Source organism: Mesoplodon bidens (genome assembly GCF_964165515.1).
Source record: "Mesoplodon bidens genome assembly, chromosome: 7".
Lineage (NCBI taxonomy): Eukaryota > Metazoa > Chordata > Mammalia > Artiodactyla > Ziphiidae > Mesoplodon > Mesoplodon bidens.
This window is the reverse complement of record NC_138164.1, coordinates 64312078-64331869: the sequence shown is the minus strand read 5'-3', so window position 1 is coordinate 64331869 and position 19792 is coordinate 64312078. Positions and strand designations below refer to the sequence as shown.

Sequence of the window (19792 nt, the reverse complement as noted above, 5' to 3'; positions counted from 1 at the left end):
TCTGTTTTGTAATATTCATTTGTTTGTTTTATTTTTTTAGATTCCATTATAAGTGATAACACCCAGTATTTGTCTTTCTCTGTGTGACTTATTTCACTAAGCATAATACCCTCCAGATCCATCTGTGTTGTTGCAAATGGCAAAATTTCATTTTTTTTATGGTTGAGTAGTAGTCCATTGTCTGTGTGTGTGTGTGTGTGTGTGTGTGTGTGTTTACACGTACACCACATCTTCTTTATCCATTTATCTGTTGATGGACACTTGGGTTGCTTCCATATCTTGGCTATTGTAAATAATGCTGCTGTAAACATTGGGTGCATGTATCTTTTCCAAGCAGTGTTTTTGTTTCCTTCAGATATATACCCAGGAATGGAATTGCTGGATCATATGGTAGTTCTATTTTTAATTTTTTGAGGAACCCCATACTGTTTTCCATAGAGGCTGCACCAATTTTCATTCCCACCAACAGTGTATAAGGGTTCCCCTTTATCCACATCTTTGCCAACATTTGTTATTTGTGTTCTTTTTAATGATTGCCATTCTGACAGGTGTTAGATGATGCCTCATTGTAGTTTTGATTTGCATGTCTCTGATGATTAGCGATGTTGAGCATCTTTTCATGTGCCTGTTGGCCATTTGTATGTCTTTGGAAAAATGTTCATGTCTTCTGCCCAATTTGTAATCAGGTTGTTTGGGTATTTTTGATATTGAGGTATATGAGCTATCTATATGTTTGGAATATTAACCCCTTATTGGTCATGTAATATGCAAATATTTTCTCCGATTCACTAGGTTGTCTTTTTTGTCAGTAGTTTCCTTTGCTGTTTAAAAGCTTTTAAGTTTAATTAGGTCCCATTTATTTTTGCTTTTGTTTCCTTTGTCTTAGGAGAGAGACCAAAAAAATATTTCCATGATTTATGTCAAAGAGTGTTCTGCCTATGTTTTCTTCTGGGAGTTTTATGGTTTCTAGTCTTACATTTAGGTCTTTTTTTTTTGGCTGCGTTGGGTCTTAGTTGAGGCACACAGGATCTTCATTGTGGCATGCGGGCTCTTCATTGCAGCGTGCAGGCTTCTCCCTAGTGGTGGCATGTGGGTTTTTCTCTCTCTAGTTGTGGCGTGTGGGCTCCAGAGCGCATGGACTCTGTAGTTTGCAGCTCAAGGACTCTCTAGTTGAGGCACATGGGCTCAGTAGTTGTGGTGTGTGGGCTTAGTTGCCCTGCAGCATGTGGGATCTTAGTTCCCCAACCAGGGATTGAACCTGCGTCCCCTGCATTGGAACGTGGATTCTTTACCACTGGACCACCAGGGAAGTCCCATAGTTAGGTCTTTAGTGCATTTTGAGTTTACTTTTGTATATGGTATGAGAAAATGTTCTAATTCATACTTTTACATGTAGCTATAGAGTTTCCCCAGCACCACTTATCAAAGGGACTATCTTTTCCCCATTGTATATTCTTTCTTCCTTTGTTATAGATTAATTGACCATAAGTGTGTGGGTTCATTTCTTGGCTCTCTCTTCTGTTCCATTGATCTGTGTGTCTGTTTTTTTAAAAATTTGTTTATTTATTTATTTTTGGCTGTGTTGGGTCTTTGTTGCTGCACACGGGCTTTCTCTAGTTGCGGCAAGTGGGGGCTGCTCTTTGTTGTGGTGCGCAGGCTTCTCATTGCAGTGGCTTCTCTTGTTGCGGAGCACGGGCTCTAGGCACGCGGGCTTCAGTAGTTGTGGTACACAGGTTCAGTAGTTGTGGCTTGCGGGCTCTGGAGCGCAGGCTCAGTAGTTGTGGTGCATGGGCTTAGTTGCTCCGCGGCATGTGGGATATTCCCAGACCAGGGCTCAAACCTGTGTCCCCTGCATTGGCAAGCAGATTCTTAACCACTGAGCCACCAGGGCAGTCCTGTGTGTCTGTTTTTGTGCCATTAACGTACTGTTTTGATCATGGTAGCTTTGTAGTATAGTCTAAGGGCAGGGAGCATGATTCCTCCAGGTTTGTTCTTTTTTCTCAAAATTGCTTTGGTGATGGTGGCCTTTTTATTTTGTTTTTTGGGTGGAAGGAAGCAAATTTCATTAATAATAATAATCATAATAGTAACAATAGCTGCTAATGTTTATGGATTTCTCACAACACTGCAGATGCTTTGCATGCACTTAATTTAAATTAATTTACTTTCAGTTCTCCTAAGAACCCCCAAAAGAAGGCCCTTTATAATCCATATTTAGTCTCTGTACTCTGTGCTCAATGTATAAAAGATTCTGAAAGGAGCACAGTATTTTTTTTCTTTTTTTGGCTGCATTGGGTCTTCGTTGCTGCACATGGGCTTTCTCTGGTTGTGGCAAGCTCAGCTCAAGCCCGCATTGAGAAACGCAGGCTTCTCATTGAGGTGGCTTCTCTTGTTGTGGAGCACAGGCTCTTGGCGTGTGGACTATGGTAGTTGTGGTGCATGGGCTCAGTAGTTGTAGCGCATGGGCTTAGTTGCTCTGCAGCATGTGGTATCTTCCTGGACCAGGAATTGAACCTGCGTCCCCTGCACTGGCAGGTGGATTCTTAACCACTGCACCACCAGGGAAGCCCAGGAGCACAGTCTTAAAGGAGATGGACTTGTGAAAACAAGACATTGCAGTACAATTTGATGCCTGAGAGGATACTACAGCAGCTCCCAAGAGGAAGGGCTTAGCTTCCTGCTGAGGAGGACGAAGCCTGATGGTGGCTATTTTTGATGGTGGTAGAGTAGTTACTGGGAGAGTTGGTCATGTTTTACTTCCTTATCTGGGTGCTTCTTATTTGTGTGTGTTTTGTGAATATTCATTGAGCTGTACATTTAATATTTTTGCATATTTCTGTATAAATATTAAAAATTTTTAAATTTATGAATTTTTGTTCTGTTTTTAGATTTGATAGTAAATAAAATGCAATTTAAGGGGTCACTTTTAAAGTACCTAGTCTTTACAAGACCAAGTGCTTGCTGTTGGGAGTATAATGTTGAATAAATGGGAGTCTTGTTTTCTAAGGACTCATGATTCTTTTTGGAAGACACATACTCAAAAAACATGAAGGGAATTCCTTGGCTGTCCAGTGGTTAGGATTAGGCACTTTCACTGCCAGCACCTGGGTTCAGTCTCTGGTTGGGGAACTAAGATCCCACAAGCCACACAGCATGGCCAAAAAAACAAAAAACAACAACAAAAAACCTATGAGACTAGACAGACTAGTGAGAATGTAGTGTTTGAAGTCATTCCTAAAGTTGATACAGTGCTTTTGTTTCTGTGTTTTTGTTTATTTTTAAGATATCTTAATCATGGCCTTTTGTTCTCTCTTTTCTTTTCATAGCACCTGACAGATACCTCACATGGTGTAAGAAATAAGTGCCTGCAATTACTTGGCAATCTGGGTTCTTTGGAGAAAAGTGTCACAAAAGATGCAGAAGGCCTAGCTGTCAGAGACGTCCAGAAGATTATAGGGGATTACTTCAGTGACCAGGACCCACGTGTCAGAACAGCAGCTATAAAAGCCATGGTAAACGTGATCATGGAAACTAAATGGAGATACTTTTGTTTGTTTGTTTGTTTTCTTTTTTTTTTTTTTTAAGTTAATGGCTAATGCCACCTTGGATACATTCTGAATCCCCCCAGGGTATACTTAATGCACACTTTCAGGAAGGTGTTGGTGGCATCACAGAACTCAAAGGCACACATTCCTTTACAACAGTTGCTTATCTTTGGGCTTCTTTGGTAGCTTTCACCTGCATTTCTGAAACATGGAAGGTACAACTTGTATCCCAGGTCCATGGGAGAAATGTTACTTGGTATTATAGTACAGTAGGTACAGGTTATACCTTTGTATTTCAGAAGTATAGGTGAAAGTTATGGGGGAGAGTTGCTCTTTAGGGAGAGATGGTATTAACCATTTCTTCCTCAGCCTCCTTATCATTATTTCATATTTTTTCTGATATCCCCTTGGGACAGTCCATGGGTTAGATTCATTAAGTGTTTGAGTGTTTCTACTGAAAAGTCCAGGTTTCTTATTTTTATAGCACTGATTTTGGCCAGAGGGAACCATGTTAATGTGATATAATGGGGAAAAATATATGAGATTGTGGGGAGACATTGGAAATATTGATTTTTTTTTCAGAATACTTAACCTGTATCTTTATTATCTAGTTGCAGCTCCATGAAAGAGGACTGAAATTATATCAAACAATTTATAATCAGGTACCTTAAATGATTGCTGTCTAGAAGAGGAGGGAGGTGGAGAAATCATGAAACTGGGAAGGTGGCACGCTGGTGGTCAGAATTTGAAAACATAGAGCTTCAGCTGGCTAACAGTGGCAGTGTTGTGATGAATGTGCAGTTGTATCCAAAACATACATTCTAAGAAGAGAATGGGGAATATGTAATGAATAGCACTAGTGTATGTGAGGAGGACATTTGGGAGGATTTAGGTAGCTCTGTATGAATGCCAGAGTATACAAAGAGAAGTGTAGTGTTCAGAGTAAGGAGAGTGGTAGTCTTGCTGATCTCTGTTTGGTTGACTGAAATTGACTTCAAACCTGAAGTCAATTCAGGGCATCACACTTGAGAAACTGGAGTATTTCTGGAAGAGGATGACCAAGACCATGGGATCATATGAAAAGATATCACATAATTGTTATAGCATTGGAAAGGAAAAGCACAATGAAGTTATAGTATCATTAGGAGAAGCTGACTGAGTGCCTAACCAAAAGCCCTTACAGTTATTCTTGTAGAATAATTGGATGTATCTAGAGACAAGAAATCTAAATCCACGCTCAGAGACCAGTTTTTGTTAGCCTACTGAGAGTGGTTTTAGCTTTTAGAGGGAGAGGATAATTAGCCAAACCCCTATGACTGATGTGTAAACCAAGTATGTTCTTTTACAAATGAAGTAGAATGAGTTCAGAATGGTTATGTTGGTGTGACCTATAGGAAAACTGTGTGGGAAACCAAATAATTAAAGAAAACTTGTAGAGTAAGGGCTCAAAGGAAAAAGAGTTAGTCTGATGATTTAGATGTTTAGTGACATAAGGCTGTGTCAGTTGGTTAGGCAAGCAATGCTGTGGACCTCAAGGGAGTGAGGATGGAATGATGGGGGAGGATTTGAGATATGAGGTAGAATTAGTTACTATAATGAGTTCATTTGGATTATCTTGAGCTTGAAGGGTTGATGGGATACTTATGAGGAGAATTCCAGGTCTGGAACTCAGGAAAGATCAGAGCTGGAGGTGGATATTTGGAGCCGTCAGTATCTAGGGGTCATGGGGATACCCAGGGAGAGTAAGAAGATTGGAAGTGATGAGGATGGAGCCAGGGGTAGGTCCAACGTTTAAGAAAGGAGCCCTAGAATGGAACTGAGGAGCAGCTTGATGGAGGAGGAGGAAGAATATATTCCAAAAAAGGCAGGAGGGCATTCTCATAGCCAGCAGTGTCCAATGCTGGTGAAAGCTCATTTAGGATAGTGCTGAAATCTGGTCATGGGACTTAGCAACAAAGTGGTCATTAGTGAGTTTAAAGAGAGCAATTTCAGTAGAGTGCTGGGACTGGGGGAAGCCAAATCAGGGTCTTTTGAGGTGAGGCATTTAAAGTCTATTGACTATGACTATACTTTAAAGAAACTTGACTGTGATAGGAAAGTGGGGTAGAAGTTGGTAGAAGGGGGCATAGGATTAAGGGTTGTTGTTGTTTTTTTTCCTGTATTTTAAAGACAGTTGCTAAGTATGTTTATATGTTGAAGAGAGAGCTAGTGTTTTGGGAGAGCTAGTGTTATGATAGAAGAGACAAAGGGGAATAAATGCTGGAGTAAGTTCCTTGAGGCAGAAAATCAGATTCATGAGCTGATTCATCCAACAGATGTTAGTGAGTACCTAATGCTGGCTGTATAATGCCAAGCATGTTATAATAGATAGGACCCATGTTATAATAGATAGGACCCAATAGATAGGACCCATGCCCTTCACGTTGTCATAGGTAAGATAGGCAATTAACAAATAAGCAAACACAGTTATAGCATATGAGTATTGCTGTGAGGTAAATCAATAGGATGCTATCATAGAGAATCACAAAGGCGATCTATTTTGGAGGATGGTAAGGGATGGTCATGTGAGGAAGTGATGGGATCCATAGGAAAAGTAGAAGGCTTAGGAACTAGAAAGGACCCTTTTCCCTCAGATATTGAGAAAACAAGGGGTGGGAGAATACAGGAATAAATGAATTTATAACTGGTGTGGAGTAGTTGAGTGGGTTTGTGCCTGAGAACCTTGATTTTTCTCAGATAAACAGGTCGCCTTATAGCTGGTAGTAGGATAGAAGTCCTGAGGAAAAAGTTAAGAAAAGCTTCCTTGGGGCTTCCCTGGTGGCGCAGTGGATAAGAACCTGCCTGCCAATGCAGGGGAACGGGTTCGAGCCCTGGTGCAGGAAGATCCCACAAGCCGTGGAGCAGCTAAGGCTGTGTGCCACAACTACTGAGCCTGCACTCTAGAGCCCTTGAGCCACAACTACTGTTGTGAGCCGCAACAAGAGAAGCCACTGCAATGAGAAGCCCGCGCACTGCAACGAAGAGTAGCCCCTGCTCACCGCAACTAGAGAAAGCCCGCATGAAGCAACGAAGACCCAACACAGCCAAAAAAAAAAAAAAAAAAAAGGCTCATTAGCCACCTTTCTATAAAAAGAAAAGCTGCCTTGGGAAATGGAAGTGGAAAGCAGGAGTGTAAAAGATTTCAGAGTAGGACTAATAAGGTTTGAGATCATGAATCACCAATCCCCTAGAGGGTGTGGTCTTTGCCAGTGCTCTTCTGCCCTTGTGAAGACTAGAGAAAGTCTTAGGTTTGTGGAGCAGCTGTAGCAGAAATCCTGAGGGGGTTGTGTATGGTGATACAGACAATGCTGTCAAGAGACTGAAGTAAGGACGGGTATAGAGCAAGGAAAAGGTGGTTTATTTGGAAAGAAAGGATAGAATTAAAGCAGTGGTTCTCAACCAAGGTGATTTTGCCCTCCAGGGCACATTTGGCAATGTCTGGAAGTATTTTTGACTATTTCAGTTGCTGGGCAGAGGAAGAGGGTGCAGTGCTACAACTACCTAGTGGGTAGAGGCCAGGGATGCTGCTAAATATCTTATATTGCACAGGACAGCCCCTCACAACAAAGAATTATCTAGTCCAAAATGTCAATAATAGCAAGGTTGAGAGACCCTGCTTAAATGGATAGGTAACTTAAGTGGGATGAAGAGCAGGTGTGATGGGTTAAGTCATGGCGATGGAAGAGCTGGTAGAGTAGCATATATGGTCAAAGCATGGAATATAAGATTTTAAAATTTCAAAAACCATTTTCTAGGTGGTGTTGAAGTCTAGGGTGTAGCTATGACTGTGGGTGGAGTAGGGATATTCCATTTCAGACTAAAGTAAAAAAGGAAAATTTGACCTCTTTTTGGCAGCTTAGCGTTAAAATTGTACATTTATTTAGAGTGCTTGAATTTTCAGATGGACTGTCAGTCAGAAATTTGTGCTCCAGTTTTACAGATAGGGAAAAAACTCATCTGTGGTGTTTGAGCCTGTGAGGGTAGCACTGTGGGCTCCCAGCAAGCTTTGCTATGATTGATGCTATTCTAGATGGCTTTTGTGCTATCTATCAATCTGTGGTTCTCCTTTCAGACATGGGGTGGGAGGGTACACAGTCAAAACACAGCCAGAGCAGCTGGCAGAGGCCAAGAATTCTTTGTTGTGCAAAGGTTCAAGAAGTTAAAATCACCCATAGGTGTTTTGATTGGTATCCTTATCCAGCCACCGTATCTTCATTTTGAAAATAGTTTGAACATCACCTGGGAGGACACAGAACTAACAGACTTTTGGAATCCTTGTTTGCAGGCTTGTAAATTGCTCTCTGATGACTATGAACAAGTGCGCAGTGCTGCAGTCCAGCTTATCTGGGTTGTCAGTCAGCTCTATCCTGAAAGGTCAGTGTGGGTGTAAGCCAGCTTTTGTTCATTGCTAAGCCATTTTTCTCTACTCCCACCATGCAGAAAGCCCACCTCCAGAAAAGGAATGTTGTTTAGATTTTTGGAAGGCAGTATGGAATAGGGGAAAAGCATGGACCCTGAAAATCAGGATGCTTGGTCCTTGTTTTTCAGCTCTGCCTTGAACTTTCTGTGTATGTTGGGAAAGACACTTCGCCTCTCTGGGTCCCAACCTCCTCAACTATAGATGAAGAGATTGGATGGTCTTCCTCAAATGCTATCCACTTCACCTCTGCCCACCCCTTAAAAAAAGTCTTTAAAATGATTTGGCACATATTTTAGTAAATACAAATGCCAGCTAAAGATACCAGGTGAATTTGAGAATAATGATCCCTTATGTAGTGTTTTCCTGGTTAAAAATATTTTCATAGGGAATTCCCTGGTGGTCCAGTGGTTAGGACTTGGTGCTTTCTCTGCTGAGGGCCTGGGTTCAATCCCTGGTCGGGGAACTATGATTGCGCAAGCTGTGCGGTACGGCCAAAAATAAAATTTTTTTTTCACAGTAATTAAATAATTTATCTCACAGTGATTCTTTGAGGTGGACAGACAGGTATTATTTATTCTGTTTTATAGAAGAACTCCTTTTATAGGAAAAAGAAGTGTTTTTTCTTCTTCATTAAACTACCTACTGAAATTGAAAAACCAGAATGAGTTAATAAAGCTATAGACACCACCCCCCATAGACACCCCCCCCCAAAAAAAAAGACTAGCTAGAAATTGTCTTTTCATTTAGGACCAGATTTGCAAGTATGTTTTATATTGGTTTATTCTGAGACTTGCTATATTGACAGCAGTGCAATTATAAGAGAGAATAAACTTAAAGATAACTGTGGTAGCTGTTTTTGGTATCTCATAAATCTTTGAATCTTCAGTGTTAAATACTTTTTACTCAAGACACAAATTTGCATTGCAACTAAAAATAAACAAATCCCAGACTGATTTGGTTACTCTGAAATGTATTTCATCATTATAGGATTTGAATTATTCAATTATCATTTCTATTTGTGCTAATTTTCATTGGTCATTCTCAGTTTATTGAACCTGCAATTTTAGGCTCATGTTTTGTCACTTGTGGTTTCTTTTCTTTTAATTTAGCATTGTCCCAATCCCTTCTTCTAATGAAGAAATTCGCTTAGTTGATGATGCGTTTGGAAAAATTTGTCACATGGTCAGTGATGGCTCCTGGATGGTTCGAGTTCAAGCTGCCAAGCTATTGGTAAGTTACATCTTCTTTAATGAACATATTACCTGTTATACTTGTAAAACATTTTGAGAAACTAGATAGGGACAGGTGTAATGCGCTTTTATAAACCTTAGTATTTCTTAAAATAGAGAGAAATTGTTCACTTTCCCATAGAGAAGTAGTCTTTTAGAACTAGAAAGAATTTTAAAGATAATCCTATTTAATCTTGTTAACATATTAGACAACCAAAGTCTAGAGAAAAAGGAACATAATAATAAAAATAATTGTTACTGTTATTAAGCACCTGGTATGGCCTAGATACTTTGCTATGAGGCCACTTAATTATCTCATTTATTCTTTTTTTAATTGGAATGTAATTACTTTATTATCCCATTTATTCTTACAGTAACCCAGCAAGGTAGGTGCTATTATTCCCACTTTCCAGGTGAGAAAACTGAGGCTCTGGGAATTTAAGTAAATTATTCAATTTATACAGATAGGAAGTTGTAGAATGAGATTCAGATGTTAATCTGACTTTTAGCCTCATTCTTTCCTACTGTTTTGCCTTTGGGGACTCTAGTATATTTGTAAGAAATTTTTTTTTTTTTTTTTTTTTTTTTTGCGGTACACGGGCCTCTCACTGCTGTGGCCTCTCCCGTTGCGGAGCACAGGCTCCAGACGTGCAGGCTCAGCGGCTATGGCTCACGGGCCCAGCCGCTCCGCAGCATGTGGGATCTTCCTGGACCGGGGCACAAACCCATGTCCCCTGCATTGGCAGGTGGACTCTCAACCACTGCGCCACCAGGGAAGCCCCCTGTAAGAAAAATTTTAACTGTTCAGAGATAGAACTGTCTTATAGAAGAAGGAGTGTTAGCGTAATACTCAGCCTTATTTTATACCTGTGTTGTCTTGGACATGTCACTTTATCTTAGTCTCGTTTCCTCATCTGTTAAGTGGCTTATAATATCTCTCATGTTTACCTCACAGGGTTGTCATGACACTCAAATGAGATCCTGTCTGTGAATATGTGTATAAATTGTGAAGTACTACACTATGCAAGGTGGTGGGGTTGTTATAATATATAAATATATATGTAACTATAAAAATTTGTATTAATGTCACAGCAAGAATATCTGAAATTCTTTTTGATAACTTCTCTTTTGAGGGCCCCCAACTATGCCAGTCTTAGTAAGATTGTTGGCTAAAAAGTTTGGACCTGATTGTACTGGACACAGATCCTGTGATACCCCTAGTCCTTTGACCAGTATTTTGGGGGTAACTGCTGAAACCTATGTGAAGCACTTTCATGGAAAAATAAGGAACTTGGATGATTTCAGTATTTCCTGCTTACAGGTTATATTGCTTGTCCATAATAAAATATAGAGTTAAACAAGCCAGCTGTTAGTGATTTTATTTTTGAATTCACATTTTAAAGCCTTGTTTTGATTTGTGGATATTTTAAAATTCAGAACAATCCAATCATTCATCAGATTCCTTCATTCAGCGTGTACTGAGCATCTACAGTGTGCTATGTGTGTGTGAGGGGATGTTTTAGAGGAATAATTCAATGATATATTGTCATCTGAGTAGGCAGTTAGAAAAGTAATCCTTAAAGCAGAGTCATTCAAATTTTTTAGTTTTGTACCCCCATAGAATCTAAAATTCATTTCTGTAAAGCTGTATGAATAATGAATTACAGTGGTGAATTGAAAAGATTTTCACTTAGATGACTATAATTTGACTCAAGTGCTTTATGTTATTTAAGTGATTTCAAATCCAAACAACTCTAAATTACATAAGTATGATTATACTTCAAAAGTAATTAATAATCTAATCTTGCTAATAATAATTGTTACTATTTATAGAGTTCCTAGCCCACTAAGCTAGGCACTTTTAGTCATACATGCATACACATGCACATACACCCATTTCCTCATATACAGGCACACGTAAATATGTGCCTATACATACACTTATGTACATACTCACTTTTTGTCTTTAATTTTTAATTCTTTTAAACTCCTTGAGGTAGATATTATATTATTTATTTTATAAATAATAAAACTAAGGTTTAGAAAAGTATAATTTGTCCAAGGCCACATAGATAGTAAATGAAACTTCATGCTCTAAAGCCCATGTAGAATTCCTTCCTAGTGCGGGTCCAGTTATATATTGGGAGCTGTGGTTGTGCAGCTAAGGCCCTGCTGGTTTCCTAGTTCCTCTGTGCAAGCTAAGAGGTAAACTCCCCTGCTCCAATTCTTGAGTAGACAAAGCCATAATCAGGTAAACCATATGTGGTCTTTAGACTACATATTCATCAATTCAGCAAACTCTGAGCATAATCTGTGTCTTCAAAAGAGTGGCTAGTCAGGTAGGTTGACATAGGCAATCAGTCAATTACAATACCGGTACTCCTAGGAAAGAGCACCTAACACATGCACAGAAGGCTTCTTGGACGAGGTGATTTCTCAGTTGACTTTGAAAGATGAGTATGGGTTAGCTAGGTAAAGAAGTAGAAGAGGAGAAAATATGAGCAGAGATACATGAGTACACTATCATGCATGCTAATATCATACTAAACTACAATACCATGTTAAACTACAAGCAGTTTAGTACTTCTTGGTGTGGGGGATAATGTTTGATTTGGTGATGTGTGACAAGATAAAGCTTGGGAGGAACGCAGAAGCCAGGTTTTCAAGAACTTAGCTGAAATGATAAGGCTTTAGACTTAAGTCCATCTTGTACAGAAAATGAATAGAGTCCATTCTCCTTGGCTTATAGCAGGATGAAAAATTTCAGATATGGGATGTATCAGAAAAATCAAAACCATGTAAAGGTTTGGTTTTCAGTTATCTGTAACTACCCTGATGGAGCAAAGAAACTTGATTTTCAAGAATATAGCTCCATGGGACTATTTAGAATACAATCACTACTTTGAAATTAATTATGGTAATTGGCATCCTATCTAGAATAGGGTCCTTAGTTTAATGATTTCTTTTTAAGATGTTAAATAATTTAAACCTTATTTGTAAGGCTCCGGAAGTCTATGACCTTAAAAATTGTAACATTTTCAGACAGTTAGATTGTAGACTGTAGGTTTTTATGTTTGTAACTCTGCCCAGGGCTAGTCTTTCCCAGGGCAAATGTAGCTGTCCTAGTCAGTGGCAGTTTTATGTCTCACATAGTAATCCATCTTTTTTTTTTTTTTTGGTCTGCTTCTTTTTTTCATCACCTAATGAATAGAGGCTAGGAGCTTAAAACTGAAATAGACAAACAGTGCATAGACTTATGTTATTATACTAGTTGAGCAGTTTTTGTTCTGAGAGCAGGTTTGACGCACTTCTTTGTTAAATATCAGTTTTCTTAGTGTTATAGATTGTTAAGTAGGGATAGTAGTACAGTTGGAGAGCTTTTACCTGAATATATGTGTCTTGGTCAAAGTATACAGGAATGCAGATGTTTTTCTGATTGGTGAGATGCACTTTATGATGAACTCATTATCTTTTTGGTCCAGATTTCCTCCTTCTGTGCTTTCATAAATGGTGCCATCATTTACCCAGAGGCGTTTGAGAATTCTTTCTCTGTGTCCCGTATCCACTGAGTCATCAACTCGTATCAGTACTACCTTCTCGACATACCTTGAATCTCTCCCTTCTCTATTTCCACTGCGCTTGTAACAGTTCAGGTTTTACTATTTTTCAAGTGGATTATGCTGTAAGGTTCTTGCTATTTGTGGATTTAAAATGGAAAGCTTCAGCTATTCTTACATAACACTGGAAACTTGTTACAAACAATGATATGCAGTTTTTTGAGGCTAGAATTTGAGTAGTACCCCCTCTTTGCTACTGTGTTGGGAGAGAGCTCAGTTGAAGGCTTTGGAGGAGGACGTTGAGACTGTGGGTTCCAGTAACTTACTGTGAAGTCATTAAAACTTTCATTCTTTGTAGAAAAACAAAGTGCCTGTTAAAAAGCCAACTGTTGGGGACTTCCCTGGCAGTCCAGTGGTTAAGACTCTGCGCTTCTAATACAGGGGACACGGGTTCAGTCCCTGGTCGGGGAACTAAGACCCACGTGGCTCATGGTGTGGCCAAAAAAAAGACAGCTGTTAATGTTGGTGGTAAGACTAAAGAGAAAGTGAGGAGTTCTTAAAAATGTATAGTTTTTATTCATAAAATTGATGTTTTGCATTAAAAAAATGAATGTTAGATTTGGTATTGGCTCAGACCTATGTAACAAACTATATACCATGTAGAGATAAGAAAAAGTGGTTTTGAAACTACTTAAGGTGAACAGTACAATTGCCCTTCTAGAATTGTAGGAAAGGTGTTAACTTGGGTAAGAGTATTCCCAAAGAACATGTAACTTGCTATGGAAAATGTGATTGGAGAAAAAGTCTGAGCCTGTATAAACATTTCCATATTTATTAACTTGGGAATTAGAGAAGATTTCCAATATATTCCTTAAGAATGTCTAGGACCTGCTTTAAATAGCTTCCTAACTTGTGTCTCTGCTTTGTTTTGGGTTCCTTCTGGTCCATTAGCCACATTGCTGCCAAGATGATGTTTATGAGTATAAGTCTGATTATGTTTCTCTCATTTGAAATGAGCAAGTTACTGAATCTCTCAGCCTCAATTTCTTGTAAAAAATAAATAAAAAGTGAGGATAATGCTCATTCTTCATGGGATTATTGGGAGGAATAAATTTTTAAAATGCAAGTCTTTGTACATTACTGAGCTCATTAAATATTTAATAGAAATTATCTATAGAATTATTATTCATAAGGCAAACTCCTTACCATAGCAAATAAAGACCTTTATGATCTGCTTTCTGCCTACCTGTCTTGCCTCATTTTTGGTACCCCCATCCTATGTTCTATTCATAGAACCACTTGATGTTTCCCACATGACATTCTCTCTATGCATTTAATTGTGATTTCCAGTTCCCCAGATATACCTCTCTCTGCCTCCACCCCATACTGCTTTTCTTTAAGTTCCCATAGCACCCTTTATAAATGTATATTATAAAATTTCATACCATAATGCAGTAATCTCTTTACTTGTCAATTTCCCTCACTAGTGTGTGATTGTTGAGTGTAGAATTGATGTCTTTTTATTTTTGTGTACCTGTTCCTGGTAACTCTAGGCATATAATGGAATGGTTGCTAAGAATATATTTGCTTAATGAATGAATGGACAAATGAATGGAAAGGATGGAATGAAAAGGAATGGAGAGGCAGTGGAGAGTAGTAGTTAAGGCAAAGGATTCTGGAGCCTGGGTTTATAGCCCAGCTCTGTAATTTACAGTTTGTGACCTTGAATGAATTACTTCATCTTTTTGTGCCTTCTTTCCCCCTTATATAAAACGTGACTAATAATAGTATTTACTTCATAGGGTTGTAGTGAGTATTAAATGAATTAATATATGTATAAAGCACTTAGAGCAGTGCACGACACCTAGTAGCTCTATATAGGTGCTAGCTGCTGCTGCTAATGGTTTTATTATTTTTCTGATGATTCAAAACCCATAGGGATCTTTACTATCAAGAATAGTGTTATCCAAATATCATATATTAATGCATATATGTGGAACCTAGAAAAATGGTACAGATGAACCGGTTTGCAGGGCAGAAATTGAGACACAGATGTAGAGAACAAATGTATGGACACCAAGAGGGGAAAGTGGGGGTGGGGGTGGGGGTGTGATGAATTGGGCGATTGGGATTGACATGTATACACTGATGTGTATAAAATTGATGACTAATAAGGACCTGCTGTATAAAAAAATAAATAAAAATTTTAAAGACAATAATGTTATCTTTATGCATTTAAGCTGGCGGCAAACTTTGAATTTGAAGATATTGTTCAGGTCTTAAAAGTTGTTTAATTGCTCTGGATTCTTCCTTTTTATAGGGCTCTATGGAGCAAGTCAGTTCTCATTTCTTGGAACAGACGCTTGACAAGAAGCTGATGTCAGATCTGAGGGTAACTTGAATTCTTTGTTGTTTAAACTGGGTTTCTGAAACCAAAATCAGTGTAGCTATATGCCAAGTTGTATTGATTTAATTTTACAGCCCATGAATTTGTTAATGTAGGATGACTAGATTACATTTTAATTTAAAATCTTAGTAAATTGAACCAAATTACCAGTTACTTCATTAAATTTTAAATTGTTATAATGAAATACTTTGCACAGATTGTGTTTCACAAAGAAGAGGCAAGATTAACTTTCTATTTGTTAAAAACTACAAAGGTCTGGTCTTATTTTGTGACTGCTTTCAACAGCAGTTCTCATGAAAGAGTGAGTAAATCCTTTCTCTGAACAGTAACAGAATGCCCTTAAGCTTTGACTGTGATAGTTCTCTGACATAGTTGTCAAGAACAAATATGAGTCTGAGAATATGATAGGAGCATTCATTGTCAGTATCTTAATTTTTAAATTATAAAAGTGTTAATAAGGAATCAGAATCTTTGATAAGTAGAAGAAAAAGAGAAACAGTTTACCTATATTCCCACTACTCTAACACAGTGACTTTCATCATTTTGGTATATTTCTCTCCAGCTCTTTTTCTTATGTATGTTTTAAACATTGAATCATTATATACAGATAATTTTGTAGTCTACTTTTTATATTTACCACTACCTCATATGCTTTTTTTCATATTGTTAACTTCATACTTACCATTTTTACTGATAGCATAATATTCTGTTAAGTAGATGTGCCATCATTTTTTAGCCCTTTATTATACACTTACAGTTTCTCCTTAATTTTTCCACCATTATAAATCACATATAGAGTATCAACTTCATGGATATTAGATCTTTTCTTGTTTTGATTTATTCCATAAGATGAATTCTTGGGAATGGTTGGGGAGTTAATATCTGTGCTTCATGAAACATAGCCATATGGCTTTCTTGAAGGGCATTCCCTTCATTTGAGGTCAGTGATTGCTTAAGTGTCCTTTGTGTATACTGGGGTGGAAGTGCAAAGAAGGACACGCTCATGGTGAATGGTGAGGGATGGGTAATGCAAGGGTTTCTAAGACACTTCGCAAGGTGCAAACTTTACTTCTGCGTCTGACCCACATCCTTGTAGGCTCAGGTGCTATATTTCATCAGTGCCTTTGAGATGATCAGCCATGAGGATGTGGGCTCACACCAAGAAGGTTCATAGAGGCTGATATCTATGCCAGTTTATTCATTTATGTAGGTAACTGTAACTGTCAAGTAGACTCAATATTTACTTTAGCTGACTAGTATATTCCCCCTTAGGCAATCTGTGAAGAAAGTAAATTTACTAGACACTTGCTTGGTGAGCATAGTGTTGTCAAATAGATGCTTACTTCTATGGGATGAAAAAAATTATTTTCTAGGGCCAGTATATTGTCTACCCAGGATGATGCTTGGAAGGGCACTGCCATTATTTATCTCTCTGGTTCTCCCTTTCCTGTGTTGCCATGGCAAACATAACCACCTGTCCAGTCAACATTCTTGTGCCGTCTTTAATGAAGTTACTATCTTTAATAAGGTTACTATCAGCTATTGATGACCTGAGAACCTTGGTCTTAACTTCAAGTTGAATTTGCATTTCTCTTTTCTGATCTATTGAGTTTTTTTTTTTTTAAATGTAACTCTCAGACAGCAATCTTATTTCCTACTTTCTCATGTTCTTGGGGTGCAACTTAGTTCTCTCATGAATCTCTAGCAAGTGGTAATTGTTGTCTTCTATAGAGGAAACGCACTGCACATGAACGTGCCAAGGAACTTTACACTTCAGGAGAGTTTTCCAGCGGCAGGAAGTGGGGAGATGATGCTCCCAAGGAAGAAATAGATACGGGGGCTGTGAACTTGATCGAGTCAGGAGCTTGTGGAGCCTTTGTTCATGGATTGGAAGATGAGATGTATGGTAAGAATGACTTCATAACAATAACAGTGCCCATTTACTGAGTGACTGCTATGTATCTGGCATTGTACTGAGTGATATACACAGGTTGTGTCACTTAATCTTTATAGTCACTCAGTGAAGCATCTACTATTATTTTAATTTTATAAACAGAAGAGGTTGAGGTTCAGGTGGTATGGATCAGTGGTTAAGAGCATGGACTTTGGGTTCAGTCAATTTAGGTTCAAATTCTAGCTTTTTTTTTTTTTTTTTGCGGTACGTGGGCCTCTCACTGTTGTGGCCTCTCCCGTTGCAGAGCACAGGCTCCGACGTGCAGGCTCAGTGGCCATGGCTCACGGGCCTAGCCGCTCCGTGGCATGTGGGATCTTCCCGGACTGGGGCACGAACCTGTGTCCCCTGCATTGGCAGGCGGACTCTCAACCACTGCGCCACCAGGGAAGCCCGGGTAGCATTTTTGTAAAACAAGGTTAATAGCAAGTGTTTCTGAATTGTGATAATGAAATGAGATTATATATACATGACATGATACATGACCCAGTTATAGTAAGCACTTAATAAATGGTAGTAAAAATCGATATTTATACTGATAACAATTGTACTTTCTTATTAGTCACTCAGCTAGTAAGAGACAGAAGCAAGATGTAAACCCAGGTTAGTCTGACTAACTAATGACTAATCAAGCCTTTATTTTGCCTTCATTTTTGAAAGATAGTTTCACTGGGAGTCAAATTCTAGATTAATAGTAGTTTATTTGTTTACTTTTTTGTCCTTCAAACATCTTGTTCCACAGTTTTTCAGTTTGCATTTTTCTGTTGAGAACTCTGCTGTCATTTTAAATCTTCGTTCTTCCGTACATAATGTATCTTTTTTTCTCTAGCTGCTTTTAAGCTTTTCTCTTTATCACTGGTTTTAAACGATCTAGTTATAATATGCCTTGGTATAATTTTCTTCATGTTTCTTATGCTTGGAGTTTGTTGAGCTTCTTGGATCTATGGGTTTGTGGTTTTTATTTGGAAAATCTTTGACTGTTATTTCTTTCAATATTTTTCTGGCCCCATGCTCCTTTGGGGACTCCCAGTTACATATATATTAGGCTACTGAGGTTGTCCTGCAGCTCACAGATGCTCTATTCTTGTTTTTCTATGTAATCTTTTTTTCCTACTTGTTTCATTTTGGATAATGTTTATTGCTTTGTCTTGGAGTTCACTAATCTTTTCTTCTGCAGTGTCTAATCTGCTGTTAATTCCATCCAGTATATTTTTCATCCCAGACGTTGTAGTTTTCATCCCTAGAAGTTTGATTAGAATTTGCGTTTGTTTAGTATCTTCTGTATCACTACTTAATATGCTTAACCTTTCCTCTAGCTTTGTCAACAGAGAATGTATTTACAGTAACTATCCTAATGTCCTTGTCTCCTAGCTCTGTTATTTGTGTGATTTCTGGGTTGGTTTTGATTGATTGATTTTCTCCTCATTATGGATTATATTTTCCTGCTTCTATGCATGCCTGGTAATTTGGGATTGGATGCCAGACACTCTGAATTTTACTTTATTGGGTGCTGAACATTGTTATATTCCTATAAGTATTCTTGAGCTTTGTTCTAGAATGCAGTTAGTTCAGGTCTTATTTTTAAGCTTTGTTAGGTGGACCCAAGTAGCATTTAGTCTAGGTTATTTTTCTTCACTAGTGAAACAAACTCTTCTGAAAAAACTATTGTTGACCATGTGTGAGCTTTGGAGATTGTTCCCTTGAATCCTCTTGAATGGTTCTTTCTCAGGCCTTAGATAGTTTCTTCACAGATCAGAACTTGGCTGAAGACTTGAGGAGGACCCTCTGCAGACCTGCTAGGCTTGCTCTCTCTGTGCACGTCTTTCCTTTCTGATACTTTGCCCTATGAACTCTAGCCACATTGGCCTTTCCAAACTCCCAGCTCTGTCTTCTCAACTCATGGAGACCTACAACCTGGAAACTCTACAGACAGTAAACTGGTATAATCATAAAACTCACCTCATTTATTTCCTGTCTCTCAGGGGTCACTACCTCTTATTGCCTGTTGTATAGTGTGTTGAATACTTTTGTTTCATATATTTTGTCTCTGTTTTTAGTTGTTTCAGATAGAAAGATAAATCTAGCCCTTGTTACTCCATTTTAGCCAGTAATAGGAGTCCTTGCAAAGCTCTTATGATTTCCACAATATGATAGTCTCCATCTCACATAGATCACAGACTGTCAGTGCCTTGAGATGATTGACTCCAACCTCCTATTTTCAGTGAGGCTAACAGACGTGGGGAGATAATGTTGATTGTCCAAATTTTATAGTAAATTTGTGTCAGATGATTAGAGCTCAGGTCTTTAAAATGCCTATAAAAATGATACCTCAGAATAGAACTTCTTAGAAGAGCAAGAAAATTACTTTTGAAAGACAGTTTTTCTATTAGTAGATATAAAAATTGGGTTATCCTCTTCAATTTGCTGTAAGGTTTTCTGTATATATGGAAATTAATTAAAGCTACCTCTGCTTATGTTCTCCATGAACTTGATATATGAATTAAAAATTTAAATAGTGTTAGATAATAAGGAATTCCAGTTATTAAAACCCATTTTTATCCTAAGACAGGTAACTAGAACCTATTTTATTTTGTTTCTCCTAGCATTTTTGCTTTGTTTAGTTTCTACAATTGAATTTAATCAC

General features: G+C 38.3%; 1 protein-coding gene across 1 annotated transcript in view; it reads left to right on the top strand.

Annotated features, from left to right (window-relative positions):
- The window catches only part of INTS4 (integrator complex subunit 4), a 121648-nt gene that overhangs the window by 43180 nt on the left and 58676 nt on the right, over positions 1-19792 (top strand). The window contains exons 5-10 of the mRNA XM_081241318.1: positions 3327-3512; positions 4157-4207; positions 7870-7958; positions 9114-9234; positions 15111-15182; positions 16929-17103. Coding sequence (XP_081097444.1) covers positions 3327-3512; positions 4157-4207; positions 7870-7958; positions 9114-9234; positions 15111-15182; positions 16929-17103 — 694 coding nt within the window. The remainder of the gene's footprint in view (positions 1-3326; positions 3513-4156; positions 4208-7869; positions 7959-9113; positions 9235-15110; positions 15183-16928; positions 17104-19792) is intronic.